At 43.9% G+C, this 22,012-nt stretch overlaps 1 protein-coding gene across 1 annotated transcript in view; it reads right to left on the bottom strand.

Annotated features, from left to right (window-relative positions):
• LOC131293711 (putative nuclease HARBI1) overlaps window positions 1-5,491 on the bottom strand; it is a 44,117-nt gene extending 38,626 nt beyond the window's left edge. The window contains exons 1-3 of the mRNA XM_058321785.1: window positions 5,384-5,491; window positions 5,246-5,323; window positions 4,340-4,539 (exon numbers count right to left, since the gene is read on the bottom strand). Coding sequence (XP_058177768.1) covers window positions 4,340-4,539; window positions 5,246-5,323; window positions 5,384-5,491 — 386 coding nt within the window. The remainder of the gene's footprint in view (window positions 1-4,339; window positions 4,540-5,245; window positions 5,324-5,383) is intronic.
• Between the last annotated feature and the right edge of the window lie 16,521 nt (window positions 5,492-22,012).

Genomic DNA, 22,012 nt, shown 5'->3' with positions numbered 1-22,012 from the left:
CATCCATCGGAGTCCCAATCAGTACATTTCTTGGCACTTCAATATCCTTTAAATATTTTAACTGTGATAAAAATTCTATCCACTCAACTTGCATGGGACCAGGAAGCTCACTGTCCCAGTTTCTGGAATTGTCTCCTTTCTCAAGCATCCCCAATTCTTGCATAAATTGTTTCGCCTTTGCCTTGACCATATCAACCAGTCCGAGAGGATCGAAGATTCTAGCAATAACGCTCGCTACTCTCTTTTTGGTCAAAGGCAATTCGCATGGATCCATTTTCGGCATTTTTAAACTCAATGTATCTTTCAGTGGATTCCAAGCCAATCCCAAAGCCGCTACGGCATGTCCTCTATTGCTGAAATTCAGCGAAACCATTTCACTATCAACACGATCATCATGGGTCAAAACACTTCTTTGATTAGACGCCCATTTCCGTAATTCGAAGCCGCCTTTGTTGTATAACGCTGAAGCTTCTTGACACAGCTGCTTTGCTTCCTCCAAGCTGGAAGCCCCGGAAATGAAGTCGTCAACATAAAAATCCTTGATTCTCGCAGCTGCCTTGGGAAATTCGTTTCCATGATCCAAGGCAACTTGTTTCAAAGCTCGTATTGTAAGAAACGAAGCCGAAGCCGTCCCATACGTAACTGTGTTCAACTTGTAGGATCGTATAGGCTCATTCGGATCACTTCTCCACAACACCTTTTGTAACCGCCTGTCTTCCTCATGCACCCAAACTTGACGATACATTTTTGTCACGTCCGCTACCAAGGATACGCATCGCGTCCTCCACCTTATGAGGATTGCCATTGAGGTATCCTGTATGGTAGGGTCCACCTTCAACACATCGTTAAGCGAAACTCCGTTCGATGTTTTGCTGGACGCATCGAATACCATACGACACTTTGTCGTTGAACTTTCTTCTTTGAACACTGCGTGATGCGGTGAATAATATTGCTCCAGTCCTGCATCCTCTTCCTCGTCGACTAAACTCCTATGTCCCAAGTCGAGGTACTCTTGCATGAATTTTTGATACTCAAACTTGACGTTTGGTTCCCGATTGAACCTCCTTTCAAGATGATTGAACCGTTGCAGCGCTACCATTTTTGAATCTCCAAGTTCAGCCGATTCCTTCCGTCGTTATCGCACCACATATCTCCCATTTTCGTCGCGCGTAGTCGTTGTGCAGAAGCTTCGAAGAAGATCTTCGCATTCCTGCTCCTCAATACTCCACTCTCTGTCCTCATCTAGTTCTTCAATTCGAAAAAAAGCTTCCATCAGTGCTTCTATTCCCGAATCTGTGCTCAGAATAGTTCCACATAGCTGTGTGTCCGTTGGTATTGTGTCTTCTTTAGCTGACTCTGGATAATACGATCCACTAATTATCCAGCCAAATTGCGTGTTCACCAATTTTGGCAGATTTGAGCCAAGTGACAATTGCTCATGCCGTATTATTTCATAACATACTTCGGCTCCGATAATCAGATCTATGTCACTTGCAACACAAAATTGTGGATCTGCCAGCACGATTGTATTGGGAATATTCCAATCCTTTACACTGTTTTCAGGGCCAATTCGTCGGCATCAAGCTGCTCTTTGTTGGTATTAGGCAGTCAATTGCACGCGCACGACTTTTGTTTGGTTTCGTTAGGAAGTACTTTGGGCTTGTTAAGTTTAACTTTGGCGTTATCGGTAGCAACATTGGCGCAACGAGAAAAGGTCGCGTTGTTGTCGCGCCAATGTTGCTACCGATAACGGCAAAGTTAAACTTAACAAGCCCAAAGTGCTTCCTAACGAAACCAAACAAAAACCTTGCGCGTGCAATTCTACCTACTATTGGCAAAGAGCAGCTTGATGCCGACGAATTGGCCCTGAAAACAGTGTATTTCCACTGTGAGTGCCGGTAAGTTTGAAGTCAGCTTGGGCAGTACTAACAAGTTCAAATTAAATGACTCATCCGAACACAACGATGACACCTTTGCCGATACACGCGATTTGGAGTTCACTATCTCCGAACTACCAATTCCCGTAAACGGAGCGTTAACTGGTATCTTGTTAAGGTGCAATTGCTACACGAACCTTTCAGACACCAAATTCACTTGAGCACCACTGTCAATTAATGCTCTTGCTGGCAGTTTCACTCCATCCTTGTTCACCAATAACATTACTGCCGTCGCCAAGAATACCATTTTCGGCTGCGTAGTTTGTGCCCTGGAGTCTTGTGCCGCCACTGTTAGCACTTGGCTAGACTCTCCATTACGACACAACATGGAATGATGTGCTTGTTTGCAATGACGACATGAAGATTTATGCTTGGTCTACACGAAGCGCAAAGCAACCTTTGCAAACGGCAAAATGCTGTGAGTTAGCGGTAAAATGCTGTCAATTGGTCAGTCAACTGTCAAAGTAAGCGAAAATCTGTTTTTCGGTCGGCGAGTGAAAAATAGATTTGCGCACCTGGTATAGAGTGCCGGTGGATGGCAAATAGTTGTTTGTGATGATGTACAGTGGTTGTTGATAAGATTTCGGTGTACACAATACCTCTGTGCAGTTTTTTTACAATTAAATAATACAATCAACATTGAATGCGCTTACATCTACATCGGCTCACGAATAGGAACGTCTACACGAAGCGAAAAAAAGTGACAGAAAAAATGATATTTTCGTCTGTGTTTTCAGAGTTTTGCGCCTCAAGCGCAAAGCAACCTTTGCAAACGGTAAAATGCTGTGAGTTAGCGGTAAAATGCTGTCAGATGGGCAGTCAACTGTCAGAATTTGCGCAAATGCATGTGCGTTTTCGGTCGGCGAGTGAAAAATAGCTTTGCAAAAATTTGCGCAGTTGTCGGTTCATTCGAAAGAGAGAAGGTACGTTGGTTAATGATATCATATTATTTGTTTTTCAACGAGTTTTTTATTACAAATGTATTAAACATTTAGCAAAACAATGGAGAAACAGAAAAAAACAAAGGAGAAGCTGGTAAGTTGCGGTGAAAATGAATTGAAATGTGTGTTGAACTATGTTGTCCATACTCCAGGATTTGAATCGCGTACGTTGTGATGTTGACTTGGAATTATTGATGGAATTCGTAGGTCACGAAGAATAAGTGCTACTTCATCCGTTTGTGTTGATGAAATTTGGAAGCGAGCGTGAATAATTGATAGTCTGTCCGTTTGTGGTGCTCGCAAATTCAAAACATGGTTACCCCGTTAACACGTTAAGCGCATGCCGGCGTCGTTAAGCTCGGACCGACGAAGTAGGTTTGGTAGGTCGGCGTTTCTTTGTTTTGCTTTGTTCCTTATCGTCGATACATGATTGAACGTGAAAGCACTGCTCGCTAACCGTTGATGGTTTGCTACGAGTCGCCGGCCCAACGGAAAGCAGTGCAATTTGTGCATAGCCGTTAACGTGCTAACATGTTCAATCATGTTTCGTCGGTCCGAGCGGACAGACGCCGGCATACGGTAAAGAACGCTGTCGGTTCCACGAGACCGACGTAGCGCTTAACGTGCCAACAAAAAATATATCAATGCAAGTTTCAAAGCTAGCTTAAAAAGATAACATATTTGAAGAAAAGCCTACATACTGGATCAGGTAAAATTTAAGGAATAGTAGTAATGAATTTTTTTTTCATGTAATAAATTGTTTCATTATAATTTCTTTTCCTAGGCGTGAAGGAAGTATACAAACCAAATTGGTTTGCAGCGGAGAATGCGGTTTGTTTCGGAGAGCACGGATGTAGTGGAAACCTCGGACACAGTAAGTATTTCATACCTTTTTTATTTTACATCGTACCATTTAAATATAGGTAATTTGCCATGTGATTTTTTATAACTAAAAGGTGATCCGATGTTCTGCTTGAAACAGCCTGCAGGCTTTGTAAAGGTGATTCTTGCCTCATGTCACGTTGTGCCATGTTTCGGTGTGTTTCAGTTCTTCGTGGCATCCGCTTCCTCAAAAAGTTGTGGAAATACACTGCTGTAAGCACCACTTTTTGAGCCACTTCGGGTGCAAGTTGCATAGGGCCTTTCACAACTCGAAAGCGATTGGCAAAAATCCCAAATGCGTCTTCCACTGGCATTCGAGCTCGTGATTGGCGGTAATTAAAATTTCTTTCAATCGCTCCGAGGGTGTTGTATGCTCCCCCATAAGGTCGAATACAATATTCGGTAAAGGCGAATGCCTTGTCACCCAGGATAAAATATGGTACTCTTATTGCATACGGCTCTTGCAGCACTTCAGGTTCTGGAACATTCAGTTGTTTTGTTTCCAGCATCGTATACAAACGGGTGTTTTTAAAAATTTCACCGTCTGAAACTCCACCCTGGCCACCAACATTGACATACAGAAACTTGTAGTCCGAATCAACTAGAGCAAGCATAACCATGCTATGAAAGCTTTTGTATTTAAAATATTGCGATCCGCTATGCTTCGGAGCTTTTATATGGATGTGTTTCCCATCAATCGCTCCGATGGCGTGAGGAAAATTCCATCGCTCCTCAAATCGTTGCGAAACATCCAACCACTCCTCCTTGGTTGACGGTAGCTGAAAATATATGGGATAAAAAAGTTATAAATAGCATAAGTAATGCAGTTTATGAAAAGATAGACCTAAACCAATATTTTTTATTTTCAACTCGGGCTAGCTGGAAACATACTGAGGAATATCGAACCTGTGACTTCGAATTCATCTGATGCCTTAAGCTCTTTTGAAATGCTTCTACCTGCTTCTCCTATTCCCGGACCATCCAACCCCAATCCTACTTCTCCTTATCCTGATCACAACCTTTCAACTCCGCCCTCTTGCTCATCTCCGCTATGTTATTCTAACTTTCCTGACGTAACCATTGCCCAATCCAATTCCCCAATACCTGACGAGTCAAATACCTTTCAAGGTATTTCGCATACTACTACTCCAATTCCCAATCCATCTATCCCAACCTCCACTACAAGACGTCAGAGACAACGGGCACAGGACAACGAAATCACAGCTTCACTTCAAGCATTATTGGACTTAACTTGATCCCACAGAACAAGACTTGGCAATCGGCTTGTTGTATCAAGCCATGCACAACATTGCATCGGATATTGCCGAGCGAAGAACAAACACCGAGAGACACGGGACATAGCGAAGTGAATCACTATTTTGAATTCCTTATTTTTAGCTATAGTTAGGTTGATGGATTAATAACTAATGAATGAACTAAAAAATAAATGAATTCTGAACATTAAATTGTCACTTGCTACGTTACCTTTATATAATCGTGCAATGCCTCCATAATTGCATCGCAAACTTCCGGTACCACCTTGCTGATCGACGATTTTGAAACCTGTAAATGCAAATATATGATAAAACACTCCGTCCAAATAACAATGCAAAGTTATATTACCCGAAACAAATACTGCAGACTAGTGTACGTTTCTCCTGCTGCTAAAAACCGTAGAGTTATAAGTAATCTTTCCCGAGGGGTTATGGCCGATCGCATGTTCGTGTCCATCCGTTGGATATGATGTTTCACCAAGGATTCTAAACAATAGAAATCCTCCCATCGCATGCGCAAAAAGTTTAAGATGGTATCATCCATCTTCTCCGCCAAAATGTTGTCAAGAAGACGATTGCCGTCTTCTTCACGGCGAAAAAATACGGGTCGCATCCACCACCTACGCCGATTTCTTCGACGATTTCTTTCTCTAAGTTGATTTGTCAAGTTTGTGATGTTCGTTACCCATCGCGGATCCGTTAGCACAACTTCCATAGCTAAAAATGATTGAATTTATCATTAATTTCTTTGAAAATACTTGAAATGTTGGTGATATACATTACCTCTGATACTGTTTGTTTACTTTTCTACACATAAACAAACACTAAATGACATTTCATTTGCGCCGGCTCACGAATACGCACGTCTACACGAAGCGAAAAAAAGTGACAGAAAAATTGACATTTGCGCGTGTATTTTCAGAGTTTTGCGCTTCGTGTAGACCAAGCATTAGAGTTGCACATTCGCGACACATGGTTGCCGTGCAAACAATTGAAACATATGAGGGTATTATGATTGGGAGCGCGGAAACGATAAACTTCTCGACGCTGGCCCATACAAAAGGTAAACAATACTTCGAAAAAAGCGACAAAATGGCTGGGCGTCTCGACGATCCAAAACGACGCCACCTGCGTGTCGAGACGATGCGCGGATACGAAACGACGCGCGTCGTTATCGTCGAGCAGTTTCAAGCACCTCCTGCTCGATGAATCTCTATAGACCGTATGTGTCCGAAGCATATGTGGGTTCTATGGATCTTGGTATTTACCAAGAACATGATAATTCAGGATGCACTTTTCATATCAACGTTGTGTTTAGACAAGTCACTTTGATTTATTTAGCCATTTAGCCATAGTATAAAACACACCAATAACTCGATCGTTTTGAAAATGGATTAAAAATCAAAGTGCTCGAAACTTGTTAAAAACTATATATTTATTGTAAACTTTGTTTACAAACGTGATCGCGAAACTTGTTTACGTACTTGATCACGAGGTAAATGACAGGTGACAAATTATTGATTAGAGTGATTAGTGATGGCTCGGAGTTAGATTAAAAGGATCGCGTATAAGTCCAACAGAAGGAGCGGAGGGAAGTGATAAAAAGGGGTCACAGAAAGCCATCGTTCTGATTCTGTTGGAAAAGCGACTCAAACACTTTTAATTTTGTAACGCCGCGTAGCACGGTTTTTTTAGTAAAATAAAGTTACAAGAAATTGTAATCGAAGCAAACTTTTCCAACATTATATACCTTGAAATACTTATATAAATACCCAGGTTGCTATTCGAGTAAATATGCGGAAACTTTCGAGCAATAACGCGGAACTGGATCATAATACCCTCAATAGTTTGTTTTTTGCCAATAACTGCGTGCGACTCTCCACATTCATCCTTTCAAAACCACTACACCGATACAACTCATGTTCTTCACCGCACGCCCTGGTGCATTGTCCAACCACTACTTATGCCACCTTTCGTTGTGGTCTCCTTCCTCACCACTTTAGGCTCGATTGCCCCGGCCACCTTGCTGGGACCCATCGTTGGGGAATAAACATGAGTGTTTCTGATTCTAAATTTGAGAATCTTAATCCTTTCTTGCAGGAATGCCAAAAGAACTGCGTACTCGTCCCGAGTACTTAAGCTGGAATGAGTTTCCCATGCCAAAAGGGTCGCATCATCCAATTTTAAAAACAACAGGTTGCACAGCGGAGTGTCCCAATTGTTCACCGGCTCCTTGAGTCTTTCGAGACCTTTTAAATGCCGCGTGAAATCGTCCACCAACTTAACAAGATCCTCGATCGAATCTGGGCGCATTTCCGGTAACGAATGCAGCGTTCGGTAATACTCCCGGATGAGCATGCGCTTGTCGTCGTATTTTTGGAGCAAGGCGCTCCACGTACCCGCGTAGTTATCCGCAACCACTGCTATGTGCTCAAACTGCCTTGCAGCTTCATCTTTAAGCGACGCTAACGATAACCAAGCCGTTATGTCGCCATTAAAGCTGGGCAAATCTATTTTGGGCAATCGCAAATGCACGTTGCCGGGCCGGTTACACAATGTGGCGTTTAATGTACTGTTGTGCCCTTCATTGCTTTCCATTTGGCTTAATAGAAAACCTTTCACACGACAATATCTCGTGTGCGCAAGCTCCTGTATGCTGCTCTCGACTGCTGCGACTGTTTCACTGGCCCCTATGCCCTCTCCGTCTATCGACTCAATTTTGTTCGAAATTTCTAAAAAGTCTTCATGGCATTTATTTACCAATTCCAACCGCACTGGAACTTCCATCACATCGTTGTCGGTGCTGCTTGAAAAGCTTTAAGCGCCGACATCAAGTTCATTACACTTTGCCGCGTGCGTAGATGCGCAGCTAACTTTTTTGATTCCGCCATTTCGAAATCCTGCCAAGGGGCACTTCGCAGGTCGTTTGCCCTACTGGGAGGGAAATGACCTTACGATCCACTGATTGCTTCTCACTCACTCGCACGGCACTATTCTTCGCTTTAGCGCCTTTGCGTAAGCGCCGGCTCCCCGCTCGAGCCCTATCCATCACACACACATACTGGAGATGCGGTGGATTATCAATTGCCTCTATCTAGGCGCCAACAAATACGGAGATTTAAAATGTAAAAACAATTATTAAAACCCATCTACTACATATTTTAGCTTTTTTTTATGTATGGAGTTCTGTGTACACTAAAAACTCGACCAATACTGAACCGTCGCTTCTAAAACTTTTCACACATTAAGTTTAAGTACTGCAGATGTTGTTGAAGGTTTGTTTGATCACTATTTTTTGATAAAATTATCTAAATTTTACAATTTAAACTCAGTTTTACTAACACTAACAAAACAAGCATGTAAACAAATGTCAAGGTGTATCCAACATAGTTACCCTAAGGTTTATACATCACGGGGAAATTCATGAAATTTCATACATTTAAATTTGCCGTTATTGTAACTAATAAATTAATTCAAACTTTCAAGTAAAGAGTAAAACCATAATTCTAGTAGCAAGCTAGTAGCACATATTTTTCGTGCTACCAACACTACCCGACGAAACCTAAAAATTAAAAATTATATAGGTTCTGATAGTAGATACTCAAACGAAACTCCCCTGAACATAAGACTGACGACCTCTACCCAAAACTATCTAACCATGTATGAAAAATGTATGTAAACATTACCCACGTCGACAGTACCCAAAAAATACATGTTTACCCGTTACCTTAAGTTAGAACTTATCTCATCCTCTGGTAATATGCCATTTTACCCAAGACACTTGCCTGTGTATGATATAAAATAACCCTGCGATTTATCAAATAGTCAAAAGTCAGCGACGGAAAAAGTATTGGTTTAAAAATGGCAGATGACAAAAATCGATTTGTTCAACAACGTGCAACCGGTACCCATGCAAAACGTGTAAGGCAGATAGAAAGTGAACTTGCGCAAGAGGGAACTTTTTTCGTTCCTTGTGATAGTGAAGAAGAAGTGGTGCATGTTTCTCCCTACGAGTTCGATGACGAGCCTCAAGAGCCTAGATATGAGCCCTACGATGAGTACGCTGGATAAAATTTCAACTTATCCCTTTGAGGATGCAGCGCAGCCGCTGAAGCAACGTTTGCGACATGGAAACAAATGCTTGGAACAAACATCGAACCGTCGGTCGGAGTGCGATCAAATTCGAATGCCTCATCATCAACTGCGTAAAGCAGGCACTTTTCTCATGTCACGAGGCGATAGAGTTGGATTGAGAATGAACGAATTTGAGCTTGAATATAGCAGTATCAACAGATGGTTTTTGACCAAAGATCTTCAAGTTGTGCGCTACAACAGCGCAAGGAGAACTGGTGGAGCTATAATAGTTACAGGCAAAGTAGTAATAGATGCGGATGTTTACTTCTAATTTCCTCAAATGTTGGTTAGAAGACACAAAACCGAAACGAATGGAGACAAAACCATTCTTCTTGTTACCATTCGGTGGCCCTGAAAATGACCGTTTAAAAAAATATTCTTTATCTGCATACGTTCCCCACTTAAAAAAAGATTAAGGTCCATGTGAAGTGTTGTAATGTGTCAACCTAGGCACTCCAAAATCAGTTTTTTTTTAAATTTACCTTAGTTACGGCCGCTTCAAATTACAATTACTCTGGGCGACGGTTTACACGTCTTGGAGCTTCTATAAGCCGGCTCCGCAACACCTTTTCAACAAATTCCTTGGATGCAGCCTATTCTTTTCCAGCTACCCGTGAAAAAAATATAAAAATATTTTGCAAAGAGCAAAATGGAATTTTGGGAGTAGGACGCCCAACTCCTGTCCAGCTGCATGCTGCGAAAAGGAAGCGAGAAAACAGGGAGTCTATCGTCCTAACAATACGAGTTTTCGCATCTAAATGTAAAACTCCATGCTTCAGGTGAGCTACCATTTCCGCAGCAAAAGGATCGTCCCTGCCAAGGCGTTCCTCAAATTTTTCTAGCTTCTCCCACGTCTCCAGCTTTGAGAAATTTGAGGGACTTGTGGCAGAGCGATGAACCATCAACTCCACAGCCTGCTCCAAAGCCACCTGGAGATTGGTCACGGCCTTGTGAAGGACGCGAACCTCTTCTCGGAGTTCAGTTTGGCAGGAACATTCCACAGTTGGTCGGAGGGGAGGACTTAAATCAGGATAAGGACTAGGAGCGGTGTGAGGATTAGGAGAGGAGATTTTGATAGATGGATTGGGGAGGTGTCTAATAGGAGGGGGGCCAAAATTAAAAGGATCCGTATCAGCTTCGAGCCTCGCTAAGCTGCTACTTCCTTGCGGAGCCGGAGTTGACGGTGTAAAAAAATGTAAAGGTGGTGCACTGCTGGTGCGCAGTAACGGCGTAGCGGGGGTCACGTAAATGCGGTGGGTTGGTGATCGCGGTGGCGCTACGGTGCCACCGGTCCAAGGGTGATGGTGCGAGACTGCTTGAAGGCAAAGTAGTATGGCGAACGAAGGGTGATTGTGAAGGCGTTGGTTGTCCAAAACCACTGGTGGAACGGATTGGCGAAACCACCAGTGGAATGACCGGGGGTGGTGATCGCGGTGGCGGTGCGATGCCACCGGTCAAGGCTTTTGTTTCGATACCGCTTGACTGTAAAGCGGTAGTACGGCAAACGAAAGGTGATTGCGAACACGGTGGCGGTGCGGTATCACTTGTAAAATGGAATGCGTAAACCACTAGTGGAATGAGGGGGGGGGGGGGGGGGGGGGGGGGGGGTGGGGGGGTAGTTAGTGGTTTGATCGATTCATTGCTCGTAGATCAAAATCTGATTTTAAACCCGCCGTGGTCCCGATGGTAACGACAACGACTTCTTCGATGATGTGGCGCTGGCGTCAATACCAAATTACCGACGCAACGCGCATTCGAAAAACGTGCAAACCTAAAAACGTGTAAGTAACAAAATTCATACGAAATCCATAACTTACCTCATTACAGGCCAAAACACCAGAAGTGGAAGCACAGCCAGCAAGTATATCACATGCATTCAAAAATTACGCAGTAAAACACAAATGGTCAACACCCCACTATCGCAAGGGCAAGTGCCCCTTTCGGGGCCCTCCACTTTTTCTCTTCTCTTCCTTCTAAACATTCTCATGTCTCGAGCTGTTACGCGGACTTGAACCGCGTTGTTTCCACTCCGTTTTGTGCTCACCAACCGCTTGACCGTCGCTCTTTGTTGAGAATGGTGTGCTAAAGGTGCAATATATATCTACTGCGTAGCCGTTAACATAGACTGTATGGGAATGCATCGTTAGCGCTCGCTAACACCGCAACCAAGAGTGGTACTCGTCACTATTACGCTCAGACCATTGCGGGTTGCTCTCGCGTGGCAGAGTGCGTGCTCGTGGGATTCTCGAGATGTACCCTTTGTGGTGCTTTTCGTTGAACGTGGGAATTTATTTTTTACGTTTTGCGCACTTTGAGGGCTTCACACATAGAGTTCGGCTAGCCAATCACAAGCCTCGATTTTTCAGTTCGGATCGGCTGCCGCGGCAGCAGATGGGTGCGCTGAGGAGAGATTTCAGGCGGTGGCGGGACGGGGGAATTTCTTCGTTGGTGTAAAAGAGACAAGGATAGCACCATCTCGCTCTTGCCCATTGATTTTCTATCTCGACCCGAAGCTTGTGCCGGTAGGGTGTATTACTACCTAAATGTATCGGATAAGCTGATCTTTACTGTGAAGAAGCAGGCCTAGCTCTTTTCTGATCCGGTTGATTTGTAAAATTTGTTCTTAAGGATGGATCAACCTCCATTGGTTCTGGGTATAGTAAATTTCGGGTAGGATCGTAATTTCCATGATTTGTGTTATTATAAGGCCGCGTATAATTATTTTGAGCCAAATTGTTTTGAGGAAAAACATATCCTTGATTTGAAAAATTTCCCGCATGGGGATACATATTGTACTCATTGCTTCTGTTTTGGGAAAACGACCTTGTCTAGATTGTCCTATGTGAAACTTATTTCGTGGGTACTGCTGGGGTGGTACCATGTTGTTTGAGTAACCGTGGATGTGCGAGGCTTGGTTAGATATAATGCATTGAGCTTCATACACCCGGCACATTTGGAATGCATCTGCCAAGCTCTTTGGTTTATCGTTATTTAAAAGGAAGTTATTAAAAAATGTTGCATGTAGACTTTACATAATTGCTTGATCTTCATAAAGTGCTAATAAGTGCTGTCCAGAAAGGGCACATGCTGTATCCGTTTGCACTAATATCCGAATTGCTTCGTAAATCTCATGAATTCTTACGAAGAAGCTATGCATTGATTCATTCTTGTAATGATGTATGACCTGTAGATCCCGGCATAAAATTCCTAACTTCTCCTATCTTTATAACGAAGAAGCAAGTTTGATTTGATCGTCTCCCAGGCGCTTAGAACAGCGCTGGTATCTAACAGTTTTACCGCTTCTCCTACAATTTATCTTGCTATTGATGTTGTTAAAATATTATATTCGATTGAAGTTTTGAAATTTCATAACTTCTTCAACCTGGCATATCCAAATGATGACATTGTTGTGATTTGTTTCTTGGTGTCAACCAAAAACAGGTTTAAAACGTGCAAGTGCGCAGATGGATTTAAATCGGAGTCGGATAACTATAAAATTATCAGATTTACTTCCAAACGAACAGTTACGTTTGATCAAACACTCGATTGTGTTATTGTCGTGCATTGGTACCGTTACGAATAGGTTCTATTACAAACATCTGTCATGTGACTTGTTGTATGTATTGAGCCACTGTTAAAGCTAATTTTTACAAACAACATTTTCAATCAATGATCAATTCGCCTATGACAAACGCGCTGTGTAATGCATATCAAAAGTATGTTACTTTGGGTGTACCCTAACGTTTGAACTTGAATGATAAAAATGTTTAATCTGTTAAATTACCAACTTTTTTGTTTTTCAACCGATTTTTACAAACGACATTTCAAACGAAAAGTTGCAAAACCGTGCAAACATGTTAGACGATTGGGACGATATGAACTGTATTTCAAAGATCTTTATTTATATTATACTTTGCCTGAAAGTTGTTAGAGACAGTCCAGACGAAGGTTTTAACCATGAAAGCATGCATTTCGGTTCTATGCGCCTGTGCGCGTGGATTCACGTCCCAATCGCAAAAATCGGATACTGTTCAGACCTCTCACTCTAAATCTGCACTTTCTCTCTTGCTTCCACTCGCACAAGGGTATGCAACCACTTTCTGCCGTGGCACCGAGCTGCGAGCGTATGCGTGAGCCATGCATGAATTTACTCCCCGCATCACGCATCCCCCCTTTGGGTCCCACGAACTTGCATCGTTCGTTTCCTCCATTCTTCATGCCCCGCGGCCGTTGCCCTGCGTCTATCGTTTTAAATCGCTTTCTGTCAATTTTGCGCTTTTTTCTCTTTTGCTCATCTTTGGCTCCTCGCCAAAACTATGAAGTAACGTCACATTGCATTTGTTTAATACAATTTTAGTTATCACATGCGGTAGAATTAAAACCATAGTGGCGTTGATTACAAGTTAACAAAGTTTTCCAGTGCTTATAAAGTGCAAAATTATACCTTGAATTGTGCCAAAATGTCCGATCTTGGTAGAATGAAAAAAACTGGCAATTTCAGTCGTAGGGTCGCAAAGTATCTGAAGATGGACTTACCAGTCGATGAAGAAGCAGGATCAAGTGGATTGAGTGAGTGGAAATAATGATTTAGTAATATTGAATTAATGTTAAAGCTTTATTTTCCAGTGTCACAACAATTACATGCCGTTAATCCTTCGGATAGCACCGATATGCCATATGAACCACAAAAGCATCAAGGAGAGGGATCCATTCATTCCGAAGATCCGAACTCAACGGATTATTTAGAATCGAGTTCTATTAGTATGACAGGATGTCCTCTTGTTATCTTTTATATGCACTTTGCCTGCAGCATGTTGCAGTTTCTTTATCAAAAAGTTAGCAACATGTTTGTCAGCTACTATTTTAATGCTCGTTACTGCCTATTTCCTTAAAAATACTCACCACCTCTTTAAAAATTAATCAAACCTATCGTTGCTTGCCCAGGTGTCCTACTTATACCTGACCAATTAAAACTGGCAAAAAACGGATTAGCAAAAATAATAACAATAGAATCGTGCATACGATTGAAAGGTTCTGCGCGCGTGACTTGACTTTGCAACCAAGGCAACAGTTTTCTTTTGTATTGAACGTTTTTTAGGTCATCTTCAAGCTTCAAAAGTTCTTCTGTGCTAGATACAGGAGAAAATTCAAAATCCGTCTCCTTACGGATGAGGCCGACTTACTGCCACCATCGTGTCCAAAGTGACATTCGTAGTCGCAGTGTTGCGCAGGACTAAATCCAGTTTGGCTTCGAGTCTCTCATTTTGAAGTCGAAGTTCTCTATTCTGATTTTCTAGTTTAGTGAACTTCTCTTCAAATTTTTCAGACATAGATTTGACAAGCTTTATTAGAGTTTGCATTGTTGTATTGTTGTCCATTCTAATTGGATTTTGTGTAGAGCACAAGGTGTAGGTAGCTAAAGCAAATGAATTGTAATTCTGCTTAACAATAACATTCTGCTCATTAATTTACACGGCTGCAAATATTAAAAAGAAACACAAATAACTCCATTGCTTTTGGATCCATTGCTTCAGGATAGTTTGATGGTGATGATGATGGAAATGAAGAGCAAGGTTTGAATAAATAAATAATAATGAAAACCTAATAATGCAATTTAATCGATCTTGGATGCTGCTTGATCGATCACGAACGGTTCGATGACAGTTGACCAGTCGAACAACTTGCCGCTAGAGGGAAACTCCTGATAAGAATGAGAGAGTAAGGAGCAGTCGTTCTCACTCTACTATCTGGTATCTAGATAAGTTGTTGAGGATGCACCAGGATGCACCAGGATGGTTAGTGGATTTGAGAACGACCGTTCTTTTGTTCTGCATAGCGAAATTTTTTTAACTTTGGCTCTAGTAAAATTATAGTCAATTTAAATGCGGAGAACTTTTTACACAAAGCGGAAAAGAAAGCACGAATCGATGTAATGGCACTAGATTCGAAAAATTATTAGATATTAGATTGCGTAGCACTTAAAGGTGTAAACTGAATTATGCTTACATTCAAACATTTCGTTATTTATATTGAATCACCAACTGGTCATGCAGAAGAGCAGTCGATAGCACAACGGGAAAACACTTCGTGCCATGAGTAAATATAAACCATCAAATAACGATAATCAATTCTACTTGCCTTCTTTCAGGGACAATTGCACCGTAAAAAGTTTGCTCTTCAATTAAAATAATATGATATGACGCTTCATTTACGCCACCACCACAGGCCCACAGGCACGATATACCCGCGCGTGTAAGAGCAAACGAGAAGCAGACAGCTGTCTAGACGCTCTGAGTCTGTACGGAGCACGGAGCTAAAGTACAAAGCAGGAGAAATAATCGAAGAGAGAACACGGGCAAAACAAATACGACACAGTTTTTTTTTTTATGCATCGCGTTTGTGACGTCATCAATCCGGCATCACCCTAAACACACCGCAACACCGCAAAAATCGGGCGATGGCAAGTACTCATGTGTGTGTATAACGCGGCGCGCTTCGACCGCGACACCCAAAAATCTTGAATTTGGCGATTGTTTAGGGGCTCAATTGGATATCCAATTTTTCTATGTGTAATATCCAATTTAGTATCCAAAACCCGCGTGTTTTCGTCGACCTTGGTTTTCATCGTTCGAAATTGCTGCAAAATTAGTTTATAGTGACGTGCTGTCTTCTTTACTCATACGATGTAATGCCGTTTGTACGGCAGAAGATTGGAACATGAACTTTAAAACGAGTTGGGGTAGGTTGCTCACTTCCGACTGCTTTGTACAATCAGTTCGGTATTGATTCTTCGAACCGTTCGTTATTCTTTAGAATTAATCAACATTCATTAACACTTTGACGGCCGCATAATTCACGGGCCCCTCTCTAGCTAGATCAGAATCTATCGGAACGCGTTCCCGCTACTTCGCCCTCGTCGGACGCTTTTTTTTTAAAGATCGACCCACGCCGAGTCCACGTTGGGCTCGGCCCGTCTGCCGTCGTCGCCTTTCCCGTTGCTGGGCGTTCCTCTGTTGCCTGCGCGCAACTTCCGGACCCCGTTGGGCCTACTGCACCCTCGTCGCTGTTGCTGCTTGGTGTTCTGGTGCCGCGTCGTCCTGTCTGAGGCTTGCTACGCTCAGAGCCATCGTTGCCTCGAACACCGCTGGCGGCATCCGATCGCGACGGTGCTTCAGCCTCCGAATGTTCTCCTGCAACTGCCGAGCTCGCCGCTGGAATTCCTGGCGCACCTCGTCAGTCATGGCCAGGATGCGGTCCGGCAGTGTTGGGTCACGGCCAAAGCGGCCCTCTCACCATCGCTGCCGTCGCATCTCGCGCTCTGTCAGCCGACGTCTGGCCTCGCGCGTCGCCCGTTCCGACACCGCCCTTCGCTCCGCTGTCCAAATCCGCTGCAGCTCCCGGGTGATGGTAACAGCTGCCTCTTCCACAAGCCCCCAGGGGTCCGGGCTGAGGAGCAGGTGGTCGAGGAGCATGTCTGCTGTTACAGGCTGAAGCCCGTTACCCGTAAGCAGACGGTCCCGTGTGGCTGCAAAGCGTGGGCACTCGAAGAGGACGTGCTCCGGCGATTCGTCAACTCCCGGGCAGGCTGGGCAGTTCAGGGATCGAGTGAACTTCCGGGAGTGCAAGTACTGACGGAAGAATCCGTACCCACTCAGCACCTGCGACAGGTAGAAGCTCACCCGTCCATGTTTCCAATCCACCCATCTCTCCACGTCCGGAGCTCGTCCCACTTCCGCTGCCAGGTCCTCAGCGTCGCGGCCCGCTCCTCCTTCCTGATGGTCGCAGGAGCTCCTCCGGACTGCACATTGGTCAATGCAGTGCATCAAAGTTGCGAAGATGTCGTAGAATTTCTTAAGCTAAAATTTCCCGAAGTTTTTTAAAATACACTGGGAAGATGCACTCAAGCAAATGTTAAACTGTACCTCAAGCAAAACGCACGTCCAGTTTACTGTCCGAAGCGTCCTGTGGCATATGCAGCACTTCCAAAGGTCGTATACGAACTTCAACGTTTGGAGGGTAAATGAATTATTTCCCCGGTAACATTTTCAGATTAGTCAGCACCTTTCGTAGTTGTGCGAAAAGCGGATGGTGTCTCTGTTCGCGTGTGTGGTGACTATTTAACTGGTCTGAATAATGCCCTGGAGTGTGATCGTCATCCTTTAGCTCATCCATATGATCTTTTTGTGGAACAGGCTGGTGCACACTATTTTACTTACCTAGATTTGTCAGATGCTTCTACAAGTAGAAGTTGAAGAATAATCTCCAACAATTCTCACCGTGAACATTCATAGAGGTCTAACGGCTGCTAGGTTCCTCTCTGGAGCCACCATTTGTCGTTCTGGTTTGTCGCCGCACCGAAACGGCCGCGAAGGATGCCGGTCCTGAGGTGCCCCGGGAACGTACGACTACATTAGCTTGGACGCCTTGAACTGAATTCGCACCTTGCAGTGGCTGCCTTCCAGCTAGTTTCCCCAGGCTTGCGGGCGATGGTTGGCTAAGTGGGAAGATCAAGCGCCTTCGTCTGGATGCAACCTTTTTTTTATGTGGCACGACATCCCTTAGTGGGACAAGGCCTCTCTCCGAAGAGAGTTTTGTGTGACCGAAAGACGGTATGCAACCTGGTGTCCGGAAAGAGTTACCGCTTGAGAGGTTCTTGTCCGGAGCAGGAAACCATCGAATAATGGTGATATTAAATAAAACGACGCGTTTTCTTCTACTTAGCTACTAATTATACTTTATTTCTTTTAACGTAGTTCACAAATCGTGACATGCTTCGCTAGCGATGTCTAGTATCCTGGTATACTAAAATATGTCCTTGCGCGCGGACACTTCTGGCTTATCTTATTTTTCTCATTACCATTGTGAAAAAAATATAATCCCGCATTGCGACTGGAATCGATCCAGCGCCTGCATTGTAGTGGATGCTGGCGTTGGCTACTAAGCCACCGGCTACTACGATTCCTAGAGCGTTGCAAATCGTATAAGTTCTCTAGTATCTCTTTTGTCTAAGCCCCGCCTATCTTTTCTCGCACCGCTCCACTATGGAGCGAAAAGAGCAAATTGCCGGGATAAAATTCGGAATCAAATGTTTTGCAATTTTTTCATTGTAATATCGTGTAATACTATTATATTACACGAAATTATGATGTTTCGGGACAATCCCGCCAGGTGGCTCTGCAAAAACCTCATATTTTTGGAATTTTCTATGGGTGCATTATTTTTTAATTTTTTTTTTATATTAACTTAAAGATTTTTTAAAGTTTGATTTAAAACAAACTAAATTTACTACAAACTTTCATTCAAAATATTGTCATCTGGAATATAATTGATATTCAAAGCATCTAACGCGGCCATAACGTCTCCTAACGAAGAGCTACTATCTGAATATTCTGAACTTGTACCATCATCTTCTTGGGTTTGAATTGGCAAGGGACTGTTACTATTTGAGGTCTGGGTATGGGATTTGTTTTATATTTTTCAACGATTTAGCCAGAGATATTGTTGAAATGTATGGATCGGATGATTGTAATGCTCTCATAAAAATGTCTTTAATATTGAATTCTCGTGACATTTTACGGGCGTGTTCTCTTCTATCCCTTCTGTATATTTTATTTCTACCTTCTGCTGCTTCCTCTCCTAAGGATCCCAATGGAGCTGGGGCATTTACAATGATTTCACCTACATGCGCAAGAACTTTATGGACAGTGGAAGGCATTTTGTACCAATTATGATGATGTATGTAAAACTTGTATATATCTTTGCAATATAGACTAATAGTTTTTGGATTTAAAGGCTGTGAACAGTTGATGGCTATTAACATATTTCGAAACCTTTCTATGAGTTCTGTTTCTATTTGCAAAATATCGCTCAATTTTTCTATGTTTGAAAAACCCCGACGACAAACATTTCCCGTCGTACTATTTCCACCCATTTGCCTTGGTTCATCTACTTTTACACCAAATTCCTTGTACATCTTTTCCAATACAATTTTTTTTCGATCATTGTACATGCTTTTAAAATTTTTAGTAACCTTCCATTTTTTAAATTCAATTCTGTACGAAATGTGAAGCAAGCATTCGAAAAATCTGATCCAACAGTGCAGTGGAGATATTCCATAACATAAATTCTCAGGAGTTGGAATAAATCCATTTTCTAAGTGCTCTACACTGTTCATTTCTGTTGGTTTTGCACCACATATACAACATGTTTGCATAGATAGAGTGTCGGTTAAATATGCCAAAATTTTTCCATCAATTAAACTCATGTAAAATGAATAGTTTACCGTCACACTACTTGTTTCATTTAGCTGAATTGTATAAGGAACTAACCTGGTTATTTGGCTTTTGATTTCGTCTACTGTTTGTATAACTTTTTCTTTTGACTCTTTCGCAAACTCGATCACAATTGGCCTGCAAAACCTAACACTTTGAGGCATCAAGTTTATCCAGATGATATCTGAATCGTCACTGATGAACGAAAGACGGATAGGCGTTAATGCCGATTGTTGGAAACTGTTCCAACGTTGTGCAAAGCGAAGAGAAGAAAAAGAATTCCTTAGGAACCGCTGTGGTGCGGAACCAAAAAATTAGTCTTTATTTCACTGGTAATGCTTGCACAATCGCTCATCGCGCCCAAACGTGCCCTATTTATAGCCTCCTGCCGGCGAAGCCGACGCCAAGGGTCATCGCTCCTCTCGATCAGCCGATCCGTCAGCTGATCGATGAAGTTCCCTTTTGGCTTATCGCTATCATAAGGCTGTCTGTTCTTAGCCGAATTGACAGCTGGCGTTAGAAGCAAAGTGTTTCTAACATTCTCTTCCCCGAGTTAGACACATAGTTGTCTCACTCTTTCTCCAGCTGTCAATTCGGCTCTCTGTGCTGACTAATCTTTTGTTACTATCAAAATGTTTTGTGTTAACGAAAGCCCTATCTGTGGTAAGTATCCATCGCAGATTATTTTTCTAATGTAAACCTTTTGAAACTGGACGATCGTAAATCGATGCGGTAATACACGCAAGTGATCCTATAGATCTGGCCGGACAAACAACCAGATCGACTGACGATTCGATGGGTAGGACAACGAGCACCGTTGAGCGTCCGCTATCCCAGTGAAGAGCTACGTTGTACCTGGGGTAGCCGAACGAAACGAATTTCCGGGTCCATAGCTGGCTATCCTTCGAGGGATCCACGGTCATCGTTGGAGTGCGACTGGAGACCTCGGACAGCAACAAAGCGAAGAATCGTTTCCGATGATTTCCGCCGTGAAACCAGGACCGCAAACGCTGCGCATTCCTTTCGCGCTGCCGACGATCGATGCTCTCCGGAGCAGTGCGTTCGTTGTGGGTGTGGAACGGCTGAATGTGTCGCCGATCGCGTAAGGACGCCGGCAGAACCGCACCGCAGTAATCGGGCATCAAATATAGCCCTCCGGTGCTGTACCGTTCACCTAGCTCAGCAGACACTAGCAAAATACTGATTTCCAATCGTTTATCCACAGACCGCAACGCTGGGAAACGTAATCGGTGAGACGCCGTGTGCCACCAGTCCTGTCGTCGAAGCGCATCCAGTTCACGCTGCCGATGCTCAACGTTTCGCGATGCCGCCGATGATGGAACGGGGGGGTGTGCAGCACAAGTCGTCAACTGAGCACGGAAGCGCCGATAGCGTATCTGGATGGTCTGGATTGCGCCGATCTTCCTTAGGTAGATCGCTCGCTGCTTGCGCATGGCAATCGTTGACCTCCAGTGAGCTTGTATGGAAATCGTAGCTTCCCGAAGCCGGAGGTATTGTCCCTGTGCATTCACCACAGCAGCGTAGGCTCGAAAGCGCTGCTGAATCGTCACTGCTGCTTGCCGCAATGCAATGAATCGATCGCGTGCTTCGATCATTGCACGGTGGCCACGAAACCACTGCTGGATGACGGTTGCAGCAAACTTTTGACGACGGAATTCCGCCTTCTGTCGCTCCATCAACCGGTTTGCGCGAAACCGTCTTTGCACGAAAACGGTCGTCTCGCGCAACCGCGCGCTTGTCGCCAAATCAAACTGCTCCTCCTCTTTCAGATGCGGGATGATTTCTGGATCCAAGCAGTGTCTCGTTGCAGTCGTTTGTGAATAAAGTGTCGTGTGCGTAGAATGTGCCGAGTGTCCTGCGGTTGAAGCGTAGTTCGTTGGTGCCGTAGATCCGAAAGGTGCTGTGTGTGCCGTTCCTGGTGCATGTCCTTTTTCCGTGGCGTAGTTTTCCGGTGATCGATTTGAATACGCCATCGCTGGCGTAGTTGAGGTGTCCGCCATCGCGGGGTGCCTTTTGTTATGATCAATGGCGTAACGCCATTGTTCGTACGCGGCCACTTCGTCGCGGCCGTGCTCGATGCCAGAAAGTTGTACAGGTGGTTCGCGGGGTCGCAGCTCTTCCCCGTGAGAGCCTGCCGTACAGTAGCGGGATGTTTGCATCCTCGCCTTTATCTGCATCGCTTCCAGCTCCAATAGCTCCATCTCCATTTCAATGGCCTTCCTCCTTAAGAGGATCTCCTTCTGCCGCGCCGTGCGATACATTCCGCTGCGGCTCCGCGTGTCTCCTTCGTGTCCTTCAGCGAAACGGATGTCCTGGGCCGCCAGTCCAGCTTTTTGCACCAGTGTAGTGCCTAGTGGAGGGACGACCATCCTGTCGCTACGCACCCATTCCGGGACCCAACTCGTGGTGGTATACGCCGATAGGGTAGTGCTGTGCGACGAACTTGGCGTGGGAAATTGACCGCTTTGACCCCGGCGCGGTGTTACGCCACCGATTGTGGCTGCCGCTGCGTGGGTATTCGGCCACACTTGCCCGCCAGTCCCGTGGGGGTA

Source organism: Anopheles ziemanni, chromosome 2 (assembly GCF_943734765.1).
Source record: "Anopheles ziemanni chromosome 2, idAnoZiCoDA_A2_x.2, whole genome shotgun sequence".
NCBI classification, from domain to species: domain Eukaryota; kingdom Metazoa; phylum Arthropoda; class Insecta; order Diptera; family Culicidae; genus Anopheles; species Anopheles ziemanni.
Note: the sequence above shows the minus strand (reverse complement) of the source record. Positions and strands in the feature narration are given on the sequence as shown.